A 19,567-nucleotide genomic window follows, 5' to 3' on the forward strand; every position below is an offset into this window, starting at 1 on the left:
TTAAAAAGAAGATAATATTCTGACTATAGCCTGCAAGTGAAGATTTCTGAGTTGTTAAAAGACAATTGTTTCCTGTGAAAAGGTGCACTTATCAGGAAGCTGGTAGTTCTGTGGTTAAAGTATATTGGTTTGTTTATGAACTCAAGTAAAAGTCCAGATGGACTGCAAACTCTGGTATCCTCATTGATACATTTTAATTGTTTCAACAACAGTTCAGACTGCAACGCCCAATGTGTCATTATACAAATTATAAAAAAAAATTAAAAAAAAAGATTCATTGAAATACAAAGTGGTTGACATACTATCTAAAGTGGATCACATTTGAAAATGTTAAACACAAATCCAGAAGGCCCAAGGAGATGATATAACTTATATGCTATTAGACTGAAAGGATAGCCATAAGTGGAAACCTTGATTATAATATTTCCCCTGTTATTGTGGTAATGGTGGTTATTAAGGTTTACTGACTTGTCTGTTTGTATATTCCAGTACTGGGTGAAAGTAAAGTCTCAATAACAGCCAAAGCAGTGGACTTTTCCAGTCATTTTAATAGTAGCAGTCATTTTGTTGATTTGAAGGTTTGCTAAAACCTAATCCAGAGCATTCTCATTTCTGGTTTGTTCTTTCTTTAATTTACAATTCAAATTGAGACAATATGTAGGAATATGAACTACAAAAGGCCCAGACATTTACTCTCCAAAACATTTTACAAATACAGTACTGCTGTGCACTTTTTTGGTATAAGATATTTAGGTCTTTTCTGCATTCTAGGAAGGGCAAAAACACACTTAGTGTTCTGTGTTTGTTTTTTTGCGACTTGGTACTACCTGTCATTAAAAAGCACTTAAAGTGCCACATAAAGTACAATGGTTTTTGGACACACCACCTGCGAATAACAGGTCACTGATGGTACATATAATTATCAGAAGATAAATGAATTTAATAAAGGTCCAACTTCCAATCAGGAGTCATTTAAAGCGGTATTAGATATTTTTACAGTATACAATTAAAAGAAATCAAACATGTAACCATTAAGGGCAGTTATTGTAATATAAATGCGCATACACAAACAACTATTACACATGTTTAGCATCTCCTTTAAAATCTGGCAAAGCTACATTTGTGATCTACCTATAGACTGAGAAAACAAAACTGGCAAAGTGTTGGATGGACATGACAGTAAGACTGTAAGATGTTCCTATGAGTCCTCCTCCTCCTCCTCTTCCTCTTCCTCCTCGTCATAGTAGCGATTCCTCTTTATTATATCCTCTGCACTCAGCTCCTCTGCATCACTTCCTTCTTTGTCCCCCTCCCAGAAGCCCACATCCTGGGAGGCGCGGTTCTGTTTTGGCTGTAAAGGTGGAGAGGGGGACGGTGAGATATCCGGGGAGATGCTTCTAAGAGAGCCTTCTTCCACCGCCATCTTGTCTGCTGCTGCCTTTCCTTTCTGTACTTGTTTGTGTCTTTCTTCCTGTTGCTCAGTCTCCACGTCCTCCTCTGAGATTGTCTCGCTTGCATTTGCTGCATCTTCGCTCGGTATTTGAGGCGCCGTCTTCTCTTTTTTTTCCTGCTGCTTCACCTGCTGAAGCTCTGGATTGTTTTCCTTGGGTGGTTCTTCAGATGAGCGTTTTTCCTCGAATGATGCTCTCCATTCCAGCAGGGATTTGAGAGGGCGCCGAGGTTCCCTTGGTGCCGGAGTAATTGCTGGGCTGGGTTTAGCTGCGAGTGTAAAAGGCCGACTGCGCTCCTTTAGGGAAGAGCTCCGCCTCAGGCTCTTCAGTTCAGCCCGATCTGAGCTCTGGAAGGATGATGGCAGCTCGTCTCCTGGGGGCCACTTGGCTCTCCACGGTCGGCCTGAAGAAACTCCCTCCGTGACTGGACTAAGTGCTTCTATCTCAGAGTGGCCCTCGCCAGCCGAGGGAGGCCAGGCGACCCTCAGTCTGCGTTTCTCCGCTGGCTTCTCTGTAGACTCGAGCTTCTCACCAGACCTGGCATGGGTCTGCACACGTGTCTCCAGTAAGGCAGTCAGGTCTGTAACCTTAACCTGTGGGGTTGTTTCCAAAGTCAGGGTGGCCTGTTTGTCTGAGATACTCTCAGCTGGACGTGTCACCACTGCTGGTCCCTCTTGTTCCTTTGGCGTCACCGCTTCCTCACCTTCGTCTCCATCAGCTCGAGGCTCCCAAAGCTCCTTGTGAGGCCGATGGCCAAAGCCCTCGTCATAGTTGCCTTTAGCTTTAAACAGCTGGTTGAAATGGGGCTTGCAGTAGACATTACCGTGCAAGGAGGCGTAGTTCACTATGCTAGAAATAGAGAGTAGCAAATATATCATTTAGCAAATGTCCCTCTTTGTGGTTCTTGTACAGTCGGCCACCGAGGAAGCATTTCAAAATCAAAACGCATGATTACAATTCAGGAAATATGCGACAGTGCAAGACTAACCTGAGCGTCGTGCTGCAATGAACACAGCGGAAGCAACTTTTGTGGTAGACGTGCTGAAGAGCCACCAGTCTCTCCAGCGGGTACACCGTCTTTAGACAAGCAATGCACGTCTCCCTCACCGGTGGGCTGAACTTCTAAACACACAACAACATCAACAACAACAAGGGTTGAAATTGGATTTTTCTTTTGATGATTCATACATGTCTCCTGCTTGTTGGGATGGCTGACTCACCCTAAATGCTTTGGGTTGCTCGCTGCTCTCCCCTGAAACGAAACACACAAAACATCAGTCACTGGTGTACCTCAGAAGCCAGCTGAAAAGGGCAATCAAACCAAACTGTATCTCATTCCGGGTGCTAACGTTATTTGGGTATAATAATATTGTAGTTAATGCTCTATTTCACATTTTAAATTACAAGTGATCCTGTATCAAGAACAGTAACGTGGGAACATGTCCTCAGAGTATCCACTAAGACTCACCATTGCACTCAGGTGCAGCAATGTGTTTCGGATTTACTGGTGCAGATGTTTTTGGAGCAGGCACCTCTGGGGCTAGACCCTGGAGGAAACACAAAGTGAAAGAAAAGAGGGAAACAAACACTCATGTCAACTGGCTGTTACATAATGAACTGTTGTGTATTTTGCCTATTTCTAGTGTAGGTAGGAATGAAGAAATTAAAGAAAAAAGGAAGACAGCAAACAATGTACATACAGTAACATTAGTGGGCAGATCTGCATAGGAAGACAGACATCACCAATACATGCTGTTGCCTCCATTACTACCATATATAAACGTTACTTTTGTGTTGTTCACAAATTGATCAAAGCTCAGTCCTCTTAAAACTTAGTGCATGAAGAATTGACTTATTTCACCATTTTTAAATTGTCTAAAGGTTCCAAATGTATAATTTTTAATGTGGGGTCAAACTCCAGTAATCTCGGAAATACTGTGATGGTTAATGACTTTGTGCATGATTAAATCTACCCATTTATGTTTTTTTAGATCACTTATCTTTTCGAAACAATTATGGATTATTGGGATTATTATTAATTTAGAAAAGACACATTTCGTAATATACAATACAATAAATAGGAATCTAAAAATCCAAGATTCAAGATCCAAGATTTTTAATTGATCAATTAAAACTGCTTTATTAATGACTGCTGGTCTTTAAAAACACCTGCAGCAGAATGTTATTAAACCCATAATTCTTTTTATTTTTTATTAAAAACTTCAATTTGAATGTTTTAATCTACCTTTTTGTGGTTTCGATTATTTTCAAGATTTCATTGATATTTTTGAGAGATTATATTTTGGCAGTTATATTTTTCAAATTCCGCTTCTGTTGCGTGAACTCACGGAGCGAGTGGTGCCTTGTTTGGAAACAGCAGCCTGGTACTTGGCCATCTTCTCCCTCATGGATGTGGACTCCAACACTCTGTCAGACACAGACAGACCTAAAGCAGAAGACACAATCACACGTAATGCTTTAACTGCAGTAAACTCACACGAAAACTGTGGCTGCATTTCACTAAAACAGCAAATGATTGCTCTTCAGTTTAAAAGTATTATTCATGATCTAGTTGTTGTGGCACGTACTATTGTGTTCCCAGAAACAAAACTGCTTGTAACGCAGTAGTTTTGGAATTAAAGGTTAGCCATGTACAAGACCTCAGCAGGTTATTCAAAGGGCTGTGTGTAATTGTGTGTGCGTTCGTCTTTACCGCCATGTTGGTCCATGTCCTCTGATGAACTACTGCGTAATGTCGTCCTGCCTCCCTGTATGAGTAAAATGATTGGTGGAATCAGTGAGAAAGAAGAGATACTTTATTGATCCCCAGGGGGGAAATTACATTTTTTCACTCTGTAGGAGTTACACATTACACACAGGCCCAAAATACACACACGTGCATAAACAGGACCTTATACATGCATTAATGGAGCGATGGCAAAGTGAGGGGGGTGCCAATGAACAGGCGCCGCGAGCAGTTCGGGGTTCGGTGGCTTACTCAAGGGCACCTCAGCAGTGCCCAAGAGGTAAACTGGCACCTCTTCACAGAAACAACATATTGTAAAAGTGGTTTAGTTTGTGTGTGATTTAATACTAAAGGCTACTGTTTTAGTCTCTGCCGATTAGTGAAAAGGGTGAGAGAGAGTCAGATATTTTGATTTCTGAGACCAAGATATTCGGGTTAAAGTACAAGTTTCCCAGTCTGTATGTGAAGCGCTGCCTGTCCTGTATCGTACGTGGATATCACAAGTCATCAGGACCGGTGGAAAAGCACCCCAAATAGGTCAGCACCGTGATGAAGAACATGGGCAAAACCTGAATCCTCAGGGTAAAACAGAAAGAATATTATGAAGTGGTTGCGTTCTCATTAAAGTATAAAAATAAAGCTAAACCCCTAGATTTCCAAATGAACTATAAATATCTTCCGTGTTTCAGGTATTGTCCAGAATTATTCTTAACAGACTAAATCTTCAGGGACACTACATCTAAATCCTGACTCCAGATTCTACTTTTACTTCTGACACAATGTCATAACTTCTTTGAAACATAATTGCCAAAAACCTACAGGCTCCATCTCAGCAACACTTCGCCAAAGAAAGGTCTACTATGAGAGTCACCAGTTATTACCATTGGCCAGACAGCCACCAACATGCTTTTGACCTGCAGTCCAAAGAACCAAAACTATTCCATCACACTTTACTAATAGAGTGAGCTTTGTGTGTGTGTGTGTGTGTGTGTGTGTGCGCCCATGTGTCACCAACACTAATGAGTAAACCAGACAGTTTCTCTCAGCAGTTATCCTGTGCACACACACACGAGTGGAAAAGAGTTTTGGCAAATTAAAATAGCTCATTCCTTTAGGCTGCTTCACTGGGATTGTGGAGTGAGTCCTATTGTGCCCCCATCTTCCTCAGCCACGTACATCCAAGCATTTTAAAACACTCAAAGGTTCAGTTGAATGAGGGCATGGGTGCATTAACCTACAGTACTTGTGTTCACTGAATGAGAAGAAAGTCAACCTTTTGAGCCAGTATTGACAAAGTAAGTGTTACAACACTGCTAGTCTTCCCTGTAAATGTTCACCAGTAACTTTTACACTTCTTCTTTCCTTGTGGTGACGTAATGGCGTTAGTCATACTGTTCAGCATTTTTAAAAGACTTCAAATTCCAGAGTGCAAGTTACAGCTAAGTCAGGTTGTGTTCCTTTTCACTTGATTATGAATATTAATTCATGCAGTGGTATGACAACTGCTGCACATACACCGAACTGCACAAAAATCCAGAATACACACTGTGGCTAAAGGAAAGATGAAGCCAGTTGCTCCTCAGAGGTGATCCTCTGAAGAAAGAAAGAGCCCTGGGTCAGGAATGTTCCTACATTCCTATGTTATGGAAGGTGAAGACTGGGGTGCTTGTTGTTTTGGGCCGAGAGTGTGTGACAGGGAAAGACAGGAAGGGTGGGGGAAGAGACATGTCAAAATCCAGGTGGAACAAGACTACTTCAGAGAACACAGGGACCAGAGAACACTAGGAAGAATACATATGAAAATAAACAAACAATCTTAAAACACACAACAATGCCTAACACTGAGTATTTATGGTCAAAGTCGTTGCTGGATGAAAAAATATAATTATGGTCAGTAAAGGTGACTTCTTTACATGTGTGCACTAATTACAAAGTCCCAGACTTTATATAATAATTAGCGCATAACAAGCCTTGTAAATTAGCATCTAAACGGTTAAGCGTTCCTTCAAATATGCTCATTAAAGCAGCTTCAGGTTATGCAACATAAAGTTAACCACATGAGAAAAACATTTTGCCTTTTTTCTCAAGGAAGGTTCAGAAAATATATTTTACATGGCTGACCAACATCAGTACAGTAAATCCTATTGTGGTTACAGTTAATGCCTGAGCAACATGGCCAATAGATGCACAGCTGGCAAAAAAAAGAAGAGACTAAGAGCAGCCACATACACAAAACAATAATGCAAACAAATACAATCTCAATTAATGTCAAATGTATGCAAAAACTGAGGACTTTTGTGTAGGTTCATAAATAATGTAATTATTAATGTATTGAGGGGGTGTCCTAGTGCTTGCTGAAGTGTTCAGAAGAAGAGGCTGCAAAGCAGAAAAAGATCTGATCTGTCTGTAACTACCTTGCCCATGGAGTCCTCTCCTCTCTCAAACTTCATCTTCAGGTTGTTCAGTGGCACTCTGGGTTTTTCATAAGAGGCACAGGGGCTGGTTGGAACTTGCTCTTCAAGCTTTTCCGGTCTTTCACGGTGTGTCAGCTCATACCTGTCCATGCCTCTCTGCTCTTCACCTTTGGATGCTTCTGGAGTAACTGCGGGCTGCTCGACACGACTGGCTGTGAGTTGACCTCCCTGAGTGGTCGGCAGGCCGGGGCTCTTCACTGGAGGACAGTGCTCAGTGATAGAAGCAGACTTGGCCAGAGCAGGAGGCCTGCTGTGATGGCTGGACGGGCTCGGAGGATGAGGGATGGAAGAAGGCTTGCCCTGTGCCGGCTCCCAGCGCTTCTTTAGAGCACCGAGGTTGACTGACCGCATGGAGGGTGACGCCCTCTCAAAAGACTGAGGAAGAAGAGATTAAAAATTGAAAAAACACTGCCAATCAAAAGCAACAGTATAGTCTGTTCTTCTTCTGTCATTCTGTGTACATGCTGAATTATAGAAGTATTCCATTTGGCAACAAATGTGCAGTACTAGACATACAGCTTAAAGCCCAATGCAGCAGGATGGAAAAAAGGAAATGCCAAAATCTGAGTTTGGCTTCTCTGACAGATTAGGTGAACAGCTGTTCAAAGCTGGTCCAGGAAGTAGATGTTTTGCTGTGGCCACTAAAGGCAACGCTTGGCTCAAGATGGATATAGCAGGCAGGCAGATTTTTTTCCAGCTGCATTCCTTTCCTCACGACAACTTCACCTTTCCCAAAAAACAGTAAGGAGGCTCTGTTCACTACGCAGCCATTCGTGACAATAAAACACGTTGAGCAGCAAACAGCACAGCAGAACAACAGGAGGCACACTACTGCCGTGTGACCGCCGGGAACTTCCTTCATTATAAAAGAGGAATGACACGTTGAAGAAAGAGGACGTGGACATGTGAATAAATCACTCTCATATAAGTCAACTTAAACTTAGTAAATCTTAGAAAACATTGTGAGCTTTTGTAGGCAAGCCTCTCAGCTGAGGTCAGGTCAGTGGGAAACATGTTAACACTATTATATATTATATAAACACAATGCTTGAAAAAAAAAAAGACTACAAATAAATGTTTAACCTAATTTAAAAGATGATTAGAGATGACAATCAAAACACACAATGAAGACTTAACTACCATAGTGCATCAGCATAGTGCACAGTGCATCAGTACATCAAACTAAATCTGGTACATTTACAAATAAGTTGGAACATGCACAAACACAGATAGACAGACGGAAAAGAGAGAAATGGAAGAAGAAAGACATAAGAACATAAAAATAAAGAACTGAACAAAACAAAAACACCCAAAGTGCACAAAAATTACTGACACACAATTACTGTCTTTGTGAGGGAAGTCGAGAGTGAGTGGAGAGAACTGGACAGTCACAAGATTGTTCCCGTTATTTAAGCAAACAGACAAAAAAGAAACCATACGAGTACCCAAACGAAGTGGAACCACAACTTGACAGCAAGGAAAGTGAGAGTCCTTTGGTTGGTCCTTCTCTATAGGTCAGTGTGCTGAAAGACAGCGAGACAGAGCTCTCCCAGATGTTAGCAGCTAGACAAAATCTACTAGTAAGAGCTAGCCCGGCCCCTTTAACACCAGGAAAGTAAATTGGGAGAGAGAGACAGACAGAGAGAGAGAGAATACCCAGGAAACCAGAGCAGGAAATGATACATTCAGGGAAAAGTTAACTCTTTGTTCGCTATGTTGGCTTTGACATTTTTCCACTTGCAAATTATTTCTGACGATAATAGCACTAAAAATGTGTCTACATAGCACTTATTTTCACAGACTGAACAAAAGTTTTAGGTGAGGCAAAAAGTGACAAAATGGAATACAAGATAAGATGGACGGAAAAATACTGGCACAATGAAAGAACAAAAGCCATTAAAAAAAAAAAAAAATCACCACGTGAAAGCTGGAATGAGTTGTCTCGTAACAGAGTTTTATATATCATTTTAAACACTCCTCAGAGCTCAGATACTCTGGGACACAAAAAAAAAAAGAGCTAATGACAGACGCTCAGTCAGTTGTGGACCTGAGTCCAGATCACAGAAGTGTCAGAAAAGACACACCACACAATTACAAGCAAAACATTGGCAATTAATCTTGGGCGCCATTGATTTCTCAGTTTGAAAAGTATTTATTAAAAATGTTACGTAACTCTAAACTTGTTCGTTGTTTAACACAATTTAAAATTCCTGTAACTGCATCCTGTATAAGTTGGAGATTAAACTGACTTGCTTGATGGAAGCGTTATCCCTCAATCTGTTGATTATATTTTGATCAGTAATTTACTCTAAAAAAAATCATCACAGATCAAAAGTTATCAAAACCCTCAAAAGTTATCAGAGTTCAAAGTGATGTCCAAAAACGCCATAATAATCAATAAAAACATAAAACCAGCAAATCTTCACATTTAAGAAGCTGTGGCCCAACTCTCTCACACACACACACACACACACACACACACACACACACACACACACACACACACACACACACACACACACACACACACACACACACACACACACACACACACACACACACACACACACACACACACACACACACGGCCTTTCATGCTCCTCATTCAAACTTGTGTTATCCTTAAATATTTGAACTAGTCTTCTGTAACCGTCCAAATAGTGGCATCAGCTCATATCCACAAATACCATTGGTTCCTGAAAATGATTACAAACTATGTTGAATCACATAAAAATGTAAATCAAGAATAAAACATTAACCTGACAACCTGAACATGTTGAGAGAAATTTCCTTCTTCATCTTCAAAGTTAAACACTGCATGTAAGTAAGTAACGCAGGAAGGTTTCTCTCACATATAGTATATTCATACCGTATTACGTTTCTACTGGAGTAAAAAAAAAATATATATGTCATTGTCATTACCAGCCAGATCGTTAATCTAAGTCTATAAAAGCTAATTAAGCTTTCAAAGCAGCTGCTCACACACACACAGGCAAATTTCATACAGTACATTTACAGCAACATTACCTTATATTTCTTCATGATATTTGATGATCAGTTACTCATTTAATCTCAGTACTGCTTTGTTTACGAGTCTTTCACACTGCCACAGTTGGAGCCACAAAGAGCTTTTAAAAGGGATTACACTGAAGTAGGATTATGGGTTTGATAGCCTGCCCATCGCAACAAGTGGCCAATGAGAGGTCAGCCAGACAGTGTGTTGGCATGGTGAGTGTGTGTGTGTGCAATAATTAGTTTAGCACCACCAGCAGCTACTGAGCAAATTAAGCAAGACATGCACCATACACACACTTCATTTAATTGTGTAGTTTGCTAGGAGAGGCTTATCAAAATGCTGTAAACAAGATGTATCATAGATGTAGATTTTCATGTGAAAAACTTTAACTTACATTTGTCTTTCGTGTATCAAATACAGGAACAGCTGTACACTACTTTTTCATAAACCCTGGGAAAGGAAATAAATATGAGGAAATAAAATGTCTCTAGCCCCCTTTACAGAGATACTTACTCCCGTTTTCTTCTCGGCACTTGCCTCCTCAGCAGCTCTCTGGTACCTGAGAGAGACAAAAGAAACACTGACCTCTGGTGACTCCAAAAAAAAAAAAAAGATTCATTTATAATTTTTAGATTTTAGTTTGTTAGATTTTATTTTAGCTTGCAGTTTGTTAAGGTATGGTTTCAATTTAGTTTCAGTTATAATTCTTACATTTTTAAGGAGTAATACCTACAAACGTATTTGTTAACACTTTATTTGAAGGGGTGTGCATAAATCTGACATGACACCTGTTATGAACATGGAGTCTTTTTGAATGTTCATGACTGTTGTGTCGGTAATTCGATAAATTCTGACACTTTTAGTGCAAAGTTAGCATTTTTTGAGACGTTTGTGTTATGACAACTTAACATTAACGAAGACAACAATCTCTGTGTTGTAGCAACTTGACCTTAAGTAAGATAGCATAAATATATGTCATGGCACGCCTAATCAAACTTTAAGAACCTGCTTATGTGTTAATATAAACTGTCATTAAGTGGTTGGTACATTTACATTGGCTGTCATGAGAACATTATAATTGGGTCATGAATATGTTTCCTTGATCTCAAGTAAAGTGAAACAATTTGGACCAAAACTCATTAAATCATCCACTGTCGTCAAACTGGTCCTATAACTTTTATGACATCCTAATGACAGGTCCAAATGGTTCCACTTTACTTGAGGTCAATGAAAATATTCATGACACAATTATAATGGTCTCTTGACAGCCAATGTAAAACAGTTTAATGCTATTTTAACACATAAAACAGCTAAACAGTTGCCTGCTATGACATATTTAAGACAGGTTATGTTGTCTTGCTTAATGTCAAGTTGTCATAACACAAACATCTCTCATCTGGGTGGTGATGGCACAGCGGATATGACACATGCCTTTGGTGTGGGAGATCTGGGTTCAATTCCCACTGCAATACATCAATGTGTCCCTGAGCAAGATACTTAACCCATAATTGTAAGTCGCTTTGGATATAAGCATTAGCTAAATTACATGTAATCAAATACAATGCCAACTTTGCATTAAAAGTGGCTTTTAAAAAAGGAATTTTCAAAAGTCTTTTAGAAATGTATTTAGCATTCATTTCTTGAATTACAGATACATTTACGTTAAGTGTACATTAACAACAAACATTACTGAAAACCAGATGTTACTCACTTGGAGAAGCGTTCAGCAATGGCATTGTTTCTCCCTCGGCTGCTGAGTGACAGCTCCTTCGCAGTGACACGCAAGGACTGTGCTGCCCAGCACCGTCGATTGAATGGACCACTTTCCATCTCTGGCAGCTATTTGAATACCTGAAATACAAACACAACCGCCATAAGCCACGTTCATTAACACACTAATTGTAACTCTTCGCTTCTAAATTATTTCCCAAACCTTTACTGGAGAAAGCTAAACTTCAGTTATACCATTAACCCCATATGCTGAGCCACATCCTAGATTTGCATTAAAACCAGCCTGAAACATTCTTGCTTCTTATAGCCAGAAAATAAAACGCTTCTCTCCATCATCGTCTGCACTTATTCACCAGTCTACTTTTCATCTCACTATAGAGTAATCTGACATCTACAAGTTTTAGTGTTTTAGGTGATTGAGACCATACTGACAGTACTACAAAAACTCTTGATCTGTACAGTTTCTTCGGAGGGTTGGTGCCAAAGTCTAGGTTTGTGCATGTAGAGGAACTACCTGCTGTCTGAGATCACTGATTTGCAAGTTTGTAACATGCTCTCCATCAGTTTAGTTATTTGTCACCCCCCACAACATGACATGCATACCAAAGAGTATATGTGATCGTACAGTAATGCATGCAAACAAACAAGTTGACATGTTAAAACTTGCACTCCGGCTCGTTCCGCATGATTGCAAGATAACAAAAGACTGTAAGCAAAATATCATTATGAGAGGATAACTCGCCATGGGCAACATTTACAAAAGACCAGAGAAAAGCACATCCCACAACCTTTTCTTAAAAGACATATTTTACCGCTGGAAAGAGGTTCTTTTTTTCTTCATAAAACTGGGCTGTCTATGCAGTAGAACGGCGTTTTTGAAATTTGAATATTCAAAGTTACATGACCAAAATGCACTGCGCCACACCGGAACAATAGATGCTCACGCTGGTGGGTGATGTAATGCTGGCACGTCACAGATTAATATTGCGGCCGGCTGGTAACCAACAATCTCGTTTAACAGTTAAACGGTAAGCTGAAATACATTTCTGAAAACATTTTAGGGCGAGAAATAGGCAATACAGTAACAGAACCTTGGTTCATATTTAATCAGCGCTGCATAGTTTTACAGTTTTATCTGAGTTTTGGTTGAACACTGGCAAAGTATCCCTTTAACTTCACTTGAACAACCCTGCACTTAAATAAGTGCTGCAGACAGATGATGAGCCTCCGATTCAGTTTCTGTGTCTGGAGAGACATCCTTATGTCAGACCATGACTCCTTTCTAGTGCTCAGACAGTATATTATAACTATGAGTTTAAATCACTACTGTGCACAGCTGATAGACTCCATAATCATTTCTCTTACTATCTGGGCCTTTTTACTGAAGACTTGTGTGAAGACTTTGGACTGAACTGAATTTCAACATAGCCCTAATAAATAAACAGTCAAATGCAACTAAACCTCTGACTGTATTACCTACGGAGTTACCCATTTAGATAAATATGTAATTGTTTGTTATTAATAATGTGTAATTATATATAATTAAATGCAATTAATTTAATTTACTATCAGGTTAGTGTTTGTTTCTAGATGGCCAGAGGGGTGAATGCTGTATGTTGAAAGGCTGATGCTACACTGGATCGCTGGCTTGAATGTGTAAGAAGTAGATGATGTAGTAGGAATGGTTGAAAAAGTGGGAATGGGTTTAATTATTGTGAAGGAACTAGGAACCTTCTGAGGAACTTGTTGCGTTTCAACCGCAGGGACCAAGGCCTCAAGTTCTTGGGGCTTTTTTTCTCCCCCAAAAAGCCAGGGGGGTAGTTCTTTCTGTAAGTACAAGAATATCGATGGATGACCAACTCATTGTACAAAAAGACAGAGAGAAAAAGAGAGAGAGTTCATGCAAGCCAGCGCCCACACTGAACTACACTGACTGCGGTTGTAAGCTTGGATGAGTCGAGAGAGAGAGAGCGGAGGAACGGAGCTGTAAATCAGAGATGGCAATGCTGAGAGAAATAAAACTTACTTAGCTTTGTTGTCGGCTTCCCAAATATATATATTTTTTTTTTAAACAGAGAGAAAATGAGAGAAAGATCGGGCGAACCAGCTCTCAAACTGATCTGCTGGCTGTAGACGTGTGTCTTGGGCGAGCAAGAGAGCAAGAGAGAGGAAGGTGTTGCTTAGAAAGAGAGAAACAAAACTTATTTTCTGATGGTTTCTCAGCAGTTATAATCTAAAGCAGACAAAAGCTATATTATTTTTTCAAGTGTTTTTAGATGAAACAGACAGGCACACTGAACTGCAGGCTGCAGTGTGTTTTTTACCCTGCAACCACAGGCAGGCACACTTTAACATGAGGGCAATGCTGAAATCATTAGTTAATTCTCTTTTTCTACCCTGTTAGTCATTTTGCAGGATATCAAGCCAGCACTGGATAACAGGCAGGCAGGGACACACCCTGAACATGTCACCAGTCTGTCACAGGAATAACGCAGACTGAGTTTAGAGTCGCCCATCCACCCCTTTTACATATCCTCAAACTGTTGAAGGAAGCCCGAGCAACTGAAGAAAACAAGGAGAACACACAAACTTCCTGCAAAAATGGCAGCGGTTAAGAAACTAAATCAAGTTCTTCTCACTCATTCATAAGTGTACAACGGGAATAGCTGAGCTAAACAGAGCAGAAAATCAATACACAGCAGGAATGTTTTAAATAAGGAGTAGGGTGGGATTAAAGCATGCTTTTCATGTACAAAACAAATCTTAATGTTGTCTTTATTTTGCATTGCCTGGTTTGGAAGCTGAAGTGTACAGACACTAAATTGTCTTCACAGTATTGTATAAGAAGCCAATATTACCATTTAACTCTGCAGAACACCCTCACTAGTGATATACTGTAGGTCACTATTCAAATCCAAATGAAAACTGCACAAACCAGTTAGATTTGCATTTACCTAGAATTGGTTTAGTTGTTTTTTTTTGTATAAGGAAATTCTTCCTCATAGGTCAGATATAGAATTTAGAGGTACAGTTTGCAGCTTTATTAATTAGCATTTGACTTTTTTTTTTATGACAACAGGTCAATGTAATCTTATATAAATTGCCATACTATCAGCTTCACATTGTTACTTTGCTTTACCTCCACGCCTTCTGGCATGATGCCATTTATTTTATGTAGCCTACTTATCTGAATTCAAGCTTTGGGAGTGAGAACATTGACTAAATCGTTTTTAATCAGAGGTAAGCAAATGTACACAAAGGTGGCCCTGTTTCAGGTAGGCTACACTGCAAGTGGAGCACACATGCTATCTGATGTATGAGCTTTTTGAAATCTAAACACCAGCATTTAGCTTCATCTCACTTGTTATCAGTGAAATGTAGATAGTGACCTTTAACTCTTGCTTTAAGCCAAGTTCTCCTTAACAACATAACCACCACAGATCAGATACAGTATGACTCATGAGTAAGGAGGTGTCCGCATTGCTTGACGTGTGATTGGCGTACGACATAAGGAAATAATTGAGTTTGACCTGAAGAATCAGCACTGGGCGATACAATAAATAGACTAGAATGTGTTAAAGATTGTCAGCCCTGCTAAAAGGCCAACATGTTATTTGAAGAACTTTAATTTCAGGTGTGCAACACTGTAAGCGCTTGGTAGAGAACGTTTGTGACGTAAAAAGCCGAACTGTAATAGCCTTTATCTAGTTAAGTATATGAGGTATATACAGTAAATATCGTTATGCACTTTCATATATAATTTTGTTACATGTAGCCTAGCCTAAGTTGTATTTAGACTAAGGAATTTTAAAGTGACAACCTAAGACTACAACACAGACTTAGCAGTTGGACTGGTTTGGCATATAAACTATTCTCGAAAGACAGTGAGTCTTAGAGAACAAGGCAGAGTATGTGCACGTGCGTTTTTATAAAAATCAACGCCTAAAGCTAGAAACCAACAGACTCGTTCGAATTTTCGAAATAGCCTACATCTAGTATTTTTAGAACACCCCTAGCTCGAGTTATTTACATATATTTTCACGTCCTTGCTTTGAGTCTTACCTGTGCGAACTTCCGTTGATTCTGGTGAAACCTTGAGACACCTGAAACTAGCTGCCGCCTCTGCGTCACCGCCCGGTGTGGACAGAGGTGGAGTGAACAGAAAGGTGTCACAGGAGTGGAAGAGCTGGGTCATGTGTTTTTATGCACCAATGACCTTAGGTATTGCATTACCCCTACATGGTACATGCCTGTCCCAAATTTTGAGAACAGGCAGGCAAAACTCTTCCATTTTTCAAGCGAAGAGAAAGTAAGCAGACCTACTGAACAACTCAGGTTTCTTCACAGAGCGGCAGTTGATTCCCCAGGGTAGTGACAATGCAGCGATGTGGACTGAGACAGAGTTTGGTTGAGCATCGCTCTCATTTAGGTTAAATTAAAGGAAATGTTATAATACACTACTATAGGCCTACTATAAATACTAGGCTACTAATAATGGCAACAATATACACTGGATTTATATAGCACCTTTCATTCCAAAAAGGAGCTCAAGTGTTTTACAAAAAAGAACTCTGATTCAGACATTTTAATGTCCTGAAAGTAAAGGTGACAATGTAGCTCAGTGCCTGCAGAACAATAGCATGTCAAACAGTACCTTTGTGAGATCTTGCATTATTCATTGTAAATGGGAATACAAATAGGTTGTCACTGTGCATGGTGCATAAGATGTTTGCATTATATTTGTCTAATATAAATAAGGCCAGTTGGGTGGTGTCATAAGAAGGGAGATCATGGCTTTAATATGAAGAACTCAGTGAGAATCAAGGTTTCACTATCTCACAGCCAACCAAAGGAACACACATATGTCCAGTTTTCTACGTAACCTAATGAAACAATACCTTTAGTTTCATACCTAAACATAGAGATTCATACACAACATATGACAAAACATTTAATTTTACTCAAAAAAAAAAAAACATTGATGTTATTTTTAAACTGGAAAATAGTATTATAATGTGTCCACATGACTAATAAGGCTTGTTATATTACATGGTAGAGCTATTAACCTATTTTTACATATCTTTGCACATAAATGAATATAGACATTTAGATATTTTTTAATAATTGTACATTATTATTAGACTTCAATTATTGGCCAGCAATCAATCAGTTTTTATTTTCTTGTTCGTAAACATTATGTTGAAATGCAAAGAACACAAAATCACTCATATTATTTTTCAGTTGCCTATAGCTACAGTGTTCTGACTATTTACATAAACCAATGGATTGTTGAAATGCTTACCTATAACATCTCGTGGTAGATTTATGAGGACAAAATCATAATTTACTTCTAACATGGCCACATTTTAAAGGTGCAATATGTAATACTGACAGCTAGTGTTTAAAATAGTTCCTGCAGTACAAATTCAAAATACTGGGGAGAGTCGTCTCCCCCGCCCCCTCTTTCCCAGACTCGAAGTTCACAGAGGTTGCCAGGCTGAGACCGCAGCATCCACAACAATGTTGCTAGCTAATGTTTCTATATACAGTCTATGACCAGACATTACTTCACAGCACAGCGGAGTAGCTAACGTTAGATGCTGGCTATATTGACAGTCATGAATGCCCATGCTCACGCGGAGCTCTGTACCTAACTGACAGGCACACTTTTTCGGCTTAGAATTACGATAGAAACCGCTAAAAGCAGTTAGCATGGTTAGCATGGCGGCTTTAGCCAGGACCAGTCGGGATCACTTTACTGGCTGTGTCTCAATTGTTTTTGCGATTAACCAACTCGGGTTCTCTAGCTATATAATTCAATGTTAGTACACAAATTTTGACATAAAATTCCCGTCCCTTGTAGCCGTGATAAATTAGCCTGTTCAGGAGGAAATTAGCCAACATGAGCGTCCTTTTGGGCACTTCTTCTAAGCTGTCTCCAGCTTTCAAATACATCTCCAATATTTACCCGGGGTTTGTAACAACGCTGGTCACTAAACTGTTAGAAACATGCTGTTTTTTTTTTTAGGTTGGGTAGAACTTATCTCCATTGATCCTGTTCGTTTGTTTGCTGCTGTACTAACGTTACAGCTGTAGCGCGCTGGGTTTACATTTTTACAAGTATATCTGGCAACCCGGCCTGGCTATCAAACTCAAGGGGGTAAGCTTCGCTTCAGAGCTCGAACCTCCTATGGAGCCATTTTGATGGTACAAAGCGATCACCCGACGTTAGCATTCCATTGACTGCCATTCATTTTGACATCACTTTGACAGCGAATAACTTTACATCTGAAGCGTTTAAAGACTTTATTTGTCCATTGTTTATTTCTAAAGAAACACAACAATGTATAAAAGGCTCCATTACCTTGTACCTCACGTTATGGCTCCGTAGTAGACGTTTTTGTAAAAATAGGCTAACGATTGTGTCATAACCACGCGACTTACTGTCGCATAGTAGAGGAAATACCGTATAGTACAGGAGAAGCTTGCATGCAGTTTCGACTTACATTAGCTGTTTAAGTTTAATTACTAATGTTAACTAGCATTTTAGTTAGCAATAATTAGCCTGTGCCAAAGAATTTCTAATAAGGGAAGAAGTTCCACTCTCTCGTTACTTCCGGTTTCTGAACTGGTTGCAGTTCCACCAGAGTACCATCTAGGGGGCGCTCACAGGCCAGTGCAGAATGAATGGGACTCTATGGAGCTATACCCCTCAAAATCCACTTTTCTCAGGATATCATTTTTTGTCTAGTAATTTGAATGTTGCATTCGAAAGGGGAGGCTAAGAAAATATACACTGCTGGGGTACAATGGGGCTGAATAGGGAGTGGAATGGCTTTCCGTAGACGGGCTTTGGCTATACCCCTCAAAATCCAGAAGAAGAAAATACACACTGCTGGGTGTTAGATTTTTTTAAAGTGGCTTTTTTGTTCTAAAAAGCCTTTTAAAATGTCAATGACGTCATACACATATACGGCCAGAGATGCTGCTTTACGGCAAGCTCTGAGTCGCTTCCTTTCTTCTCTCGAAGCATCGACAACACAGCTGACAGGTTAGGCTCTCCCTGTTAATACACGTGCTAGAAAGAGGTTTGCTAATGTTTTAAAGACCACGCCGAAATATTCACTCTGACATTCTGGTTCTGCTTTGGATGCCGTCAAGCGGGATCTCCGATCGTAATCAGTCCTTCACTGACCAATCAGCATTCATTAGCGGAATGCTAGCGTGTTGTGGGCAACAACGACTCAACCTGTAAGAAATCGAAAGGACACAAGTACTCGTTCATTCAACTTTCGACCTATAATCCATGTTGAACTTGCAAAAACTACAATCAAATCTGAGATTTCTCAACGACAATCAGGCGAAAGAGACAAATTTAGCTGTCTAGCTCCATAGAGTCCCATTCATTTAGCACTGGACTGCGATCACCCCCAGTGGAACTCTGGTGGAACTGCAACCAAATTCGGTACAATGGGGCTGAATAGGGAGTGGAACGGCTTTCCGTAGACGGGCTTTGCCTGTGCCTATGTTATCTCCTTACATATACCTACGCTCTCCGTCTCTGCAAGATTGGGAATGATTGAGATTTCTCTTGGCACAGCTACCAGAAGACTTACAACTTTCAGACAGGTTGCTCACGTCATCTCTCTCAGTTGGAGTCTGCACAGTAACGCTCAGAGCTCACCGGAAAAGTGCTTCTAATGGCCATCACTGGTCTCCATCCAGAGCATAGACAGTATATAAGAAGGTCCAGAGCAACAGGATCTGTTGGTCCATTCTTATATACTGTCTGTGATCAAACTGGGCAGTTGATAACAACACACAGGCCAAAACACAAACAAAAATTCCGTCATGGAACGCAAATTTCAAAAGGAGAAAATACTGGCATTAGTATTGTTGTCAGAAAATACAGTATTTCAACTTAGCATGTTTCCTTAATATCTAATGACGCAATGGGGTCATTTGGGGATTTATTACAGTAAATATATTGGACCTTTAATGTTACTTGCCGCATAAAATATACAGTCAAGGAGCCTATTAAAGCGTTATGGATATGAGCACATGATGTTTCCATACTAGTATGGGTATGAAGAACCGACTATAGAGTAGATAAGCAATTAGATATAGCGTTAGATATTAGATATTAGAG

The 19,567-nt window shown here is 39.9% G+C and overlaps 1 protein-coding gene across 2 annotated transcripts; it reads right to left on the reverse strand.

Moving 5' to 3' along the window:
* Nucleotides 1-177: 177 nt before the first annotated feature.
* Nucleotides 178-15,579, reverse strand: LOC144516743 (LIM domain and actin-binding protein 1-like). 2 transcript variants are annotated; one of them, XM_078248289.1, is made up of 10 exons: nt 15,481-15,579; nt 11,399-11,538; nt 10,201-10,246; nt 6,612-7,046; nt 4,165-4,219; nt 3,800-3,897; nt 2,920-2,998; nt 2,672-2,703; nt 2,440-2,573; nt 178-2,300 (listed from the first exon to the last, which is right to left on the reverse strand). In XM_078248289.1, the coding sequence occupies exons 2-10, from the start codon at nt 11,515-11,517 to the stop codon at nt 1,199-1,201; spliced, it is 2,100 nt and encodes a 699-aa protein (XP_078104415.1). In that variant the 5' UTR covers nt 11,518-11,538; nt 15,481-15,579; the 3' UTR covers nt 178-1,198. The 2 variants fall into 2 exon arrangements, with proteins under 2 accessions (XP_078104415.1, XP_078104416.1); XM_078248290.1 differs by lacking the exons at nt 10,201-10,246; nt 11,399-11,538; nt 15,481-15,579 and adding an exon at nt 8,117-9,162.
* Between the last annotated feature and the right edge of the window lie 3,988 nt (nt 15,580-19,567).

Source organism: Sander vitreus, chromosome 4 (genome assembly GCF_031162955.1).
Source record: "Sander vitreus isolate 19-12246 chromosome 4, sanVit1, whole genome shotgun sequence".
Classification (NCBI taxonomy): Eukaryota; Metazoa; Chordata; class Actinopteri; order Perciformes; family Percidae; genus Sander; species Sander vitreus.

Coding starts and splice junctions, on each gene's coding strand:
- LOC144516743 (XM_078248289.1), bottom strand. CDS start 11,517: ATGGAAAGTGGTCCATTCAATCGACGGTGCTGGGCAGCACAGTCCTTG. Junction 4,220..6,611: donor GAGAGGACTCCATGGGCAAG/GTAGTTACAGAC, acceptor TTACTCATACAG/GGAGGCAGGACGACATTACG. Junction 2,574..2,671: donor AGCAACCCAAAGCATTTAGG/GTGAGTCAGCCA, acceptor TTGTGTGTTTAG/AAGTTCAGCCCACCGGTGAG.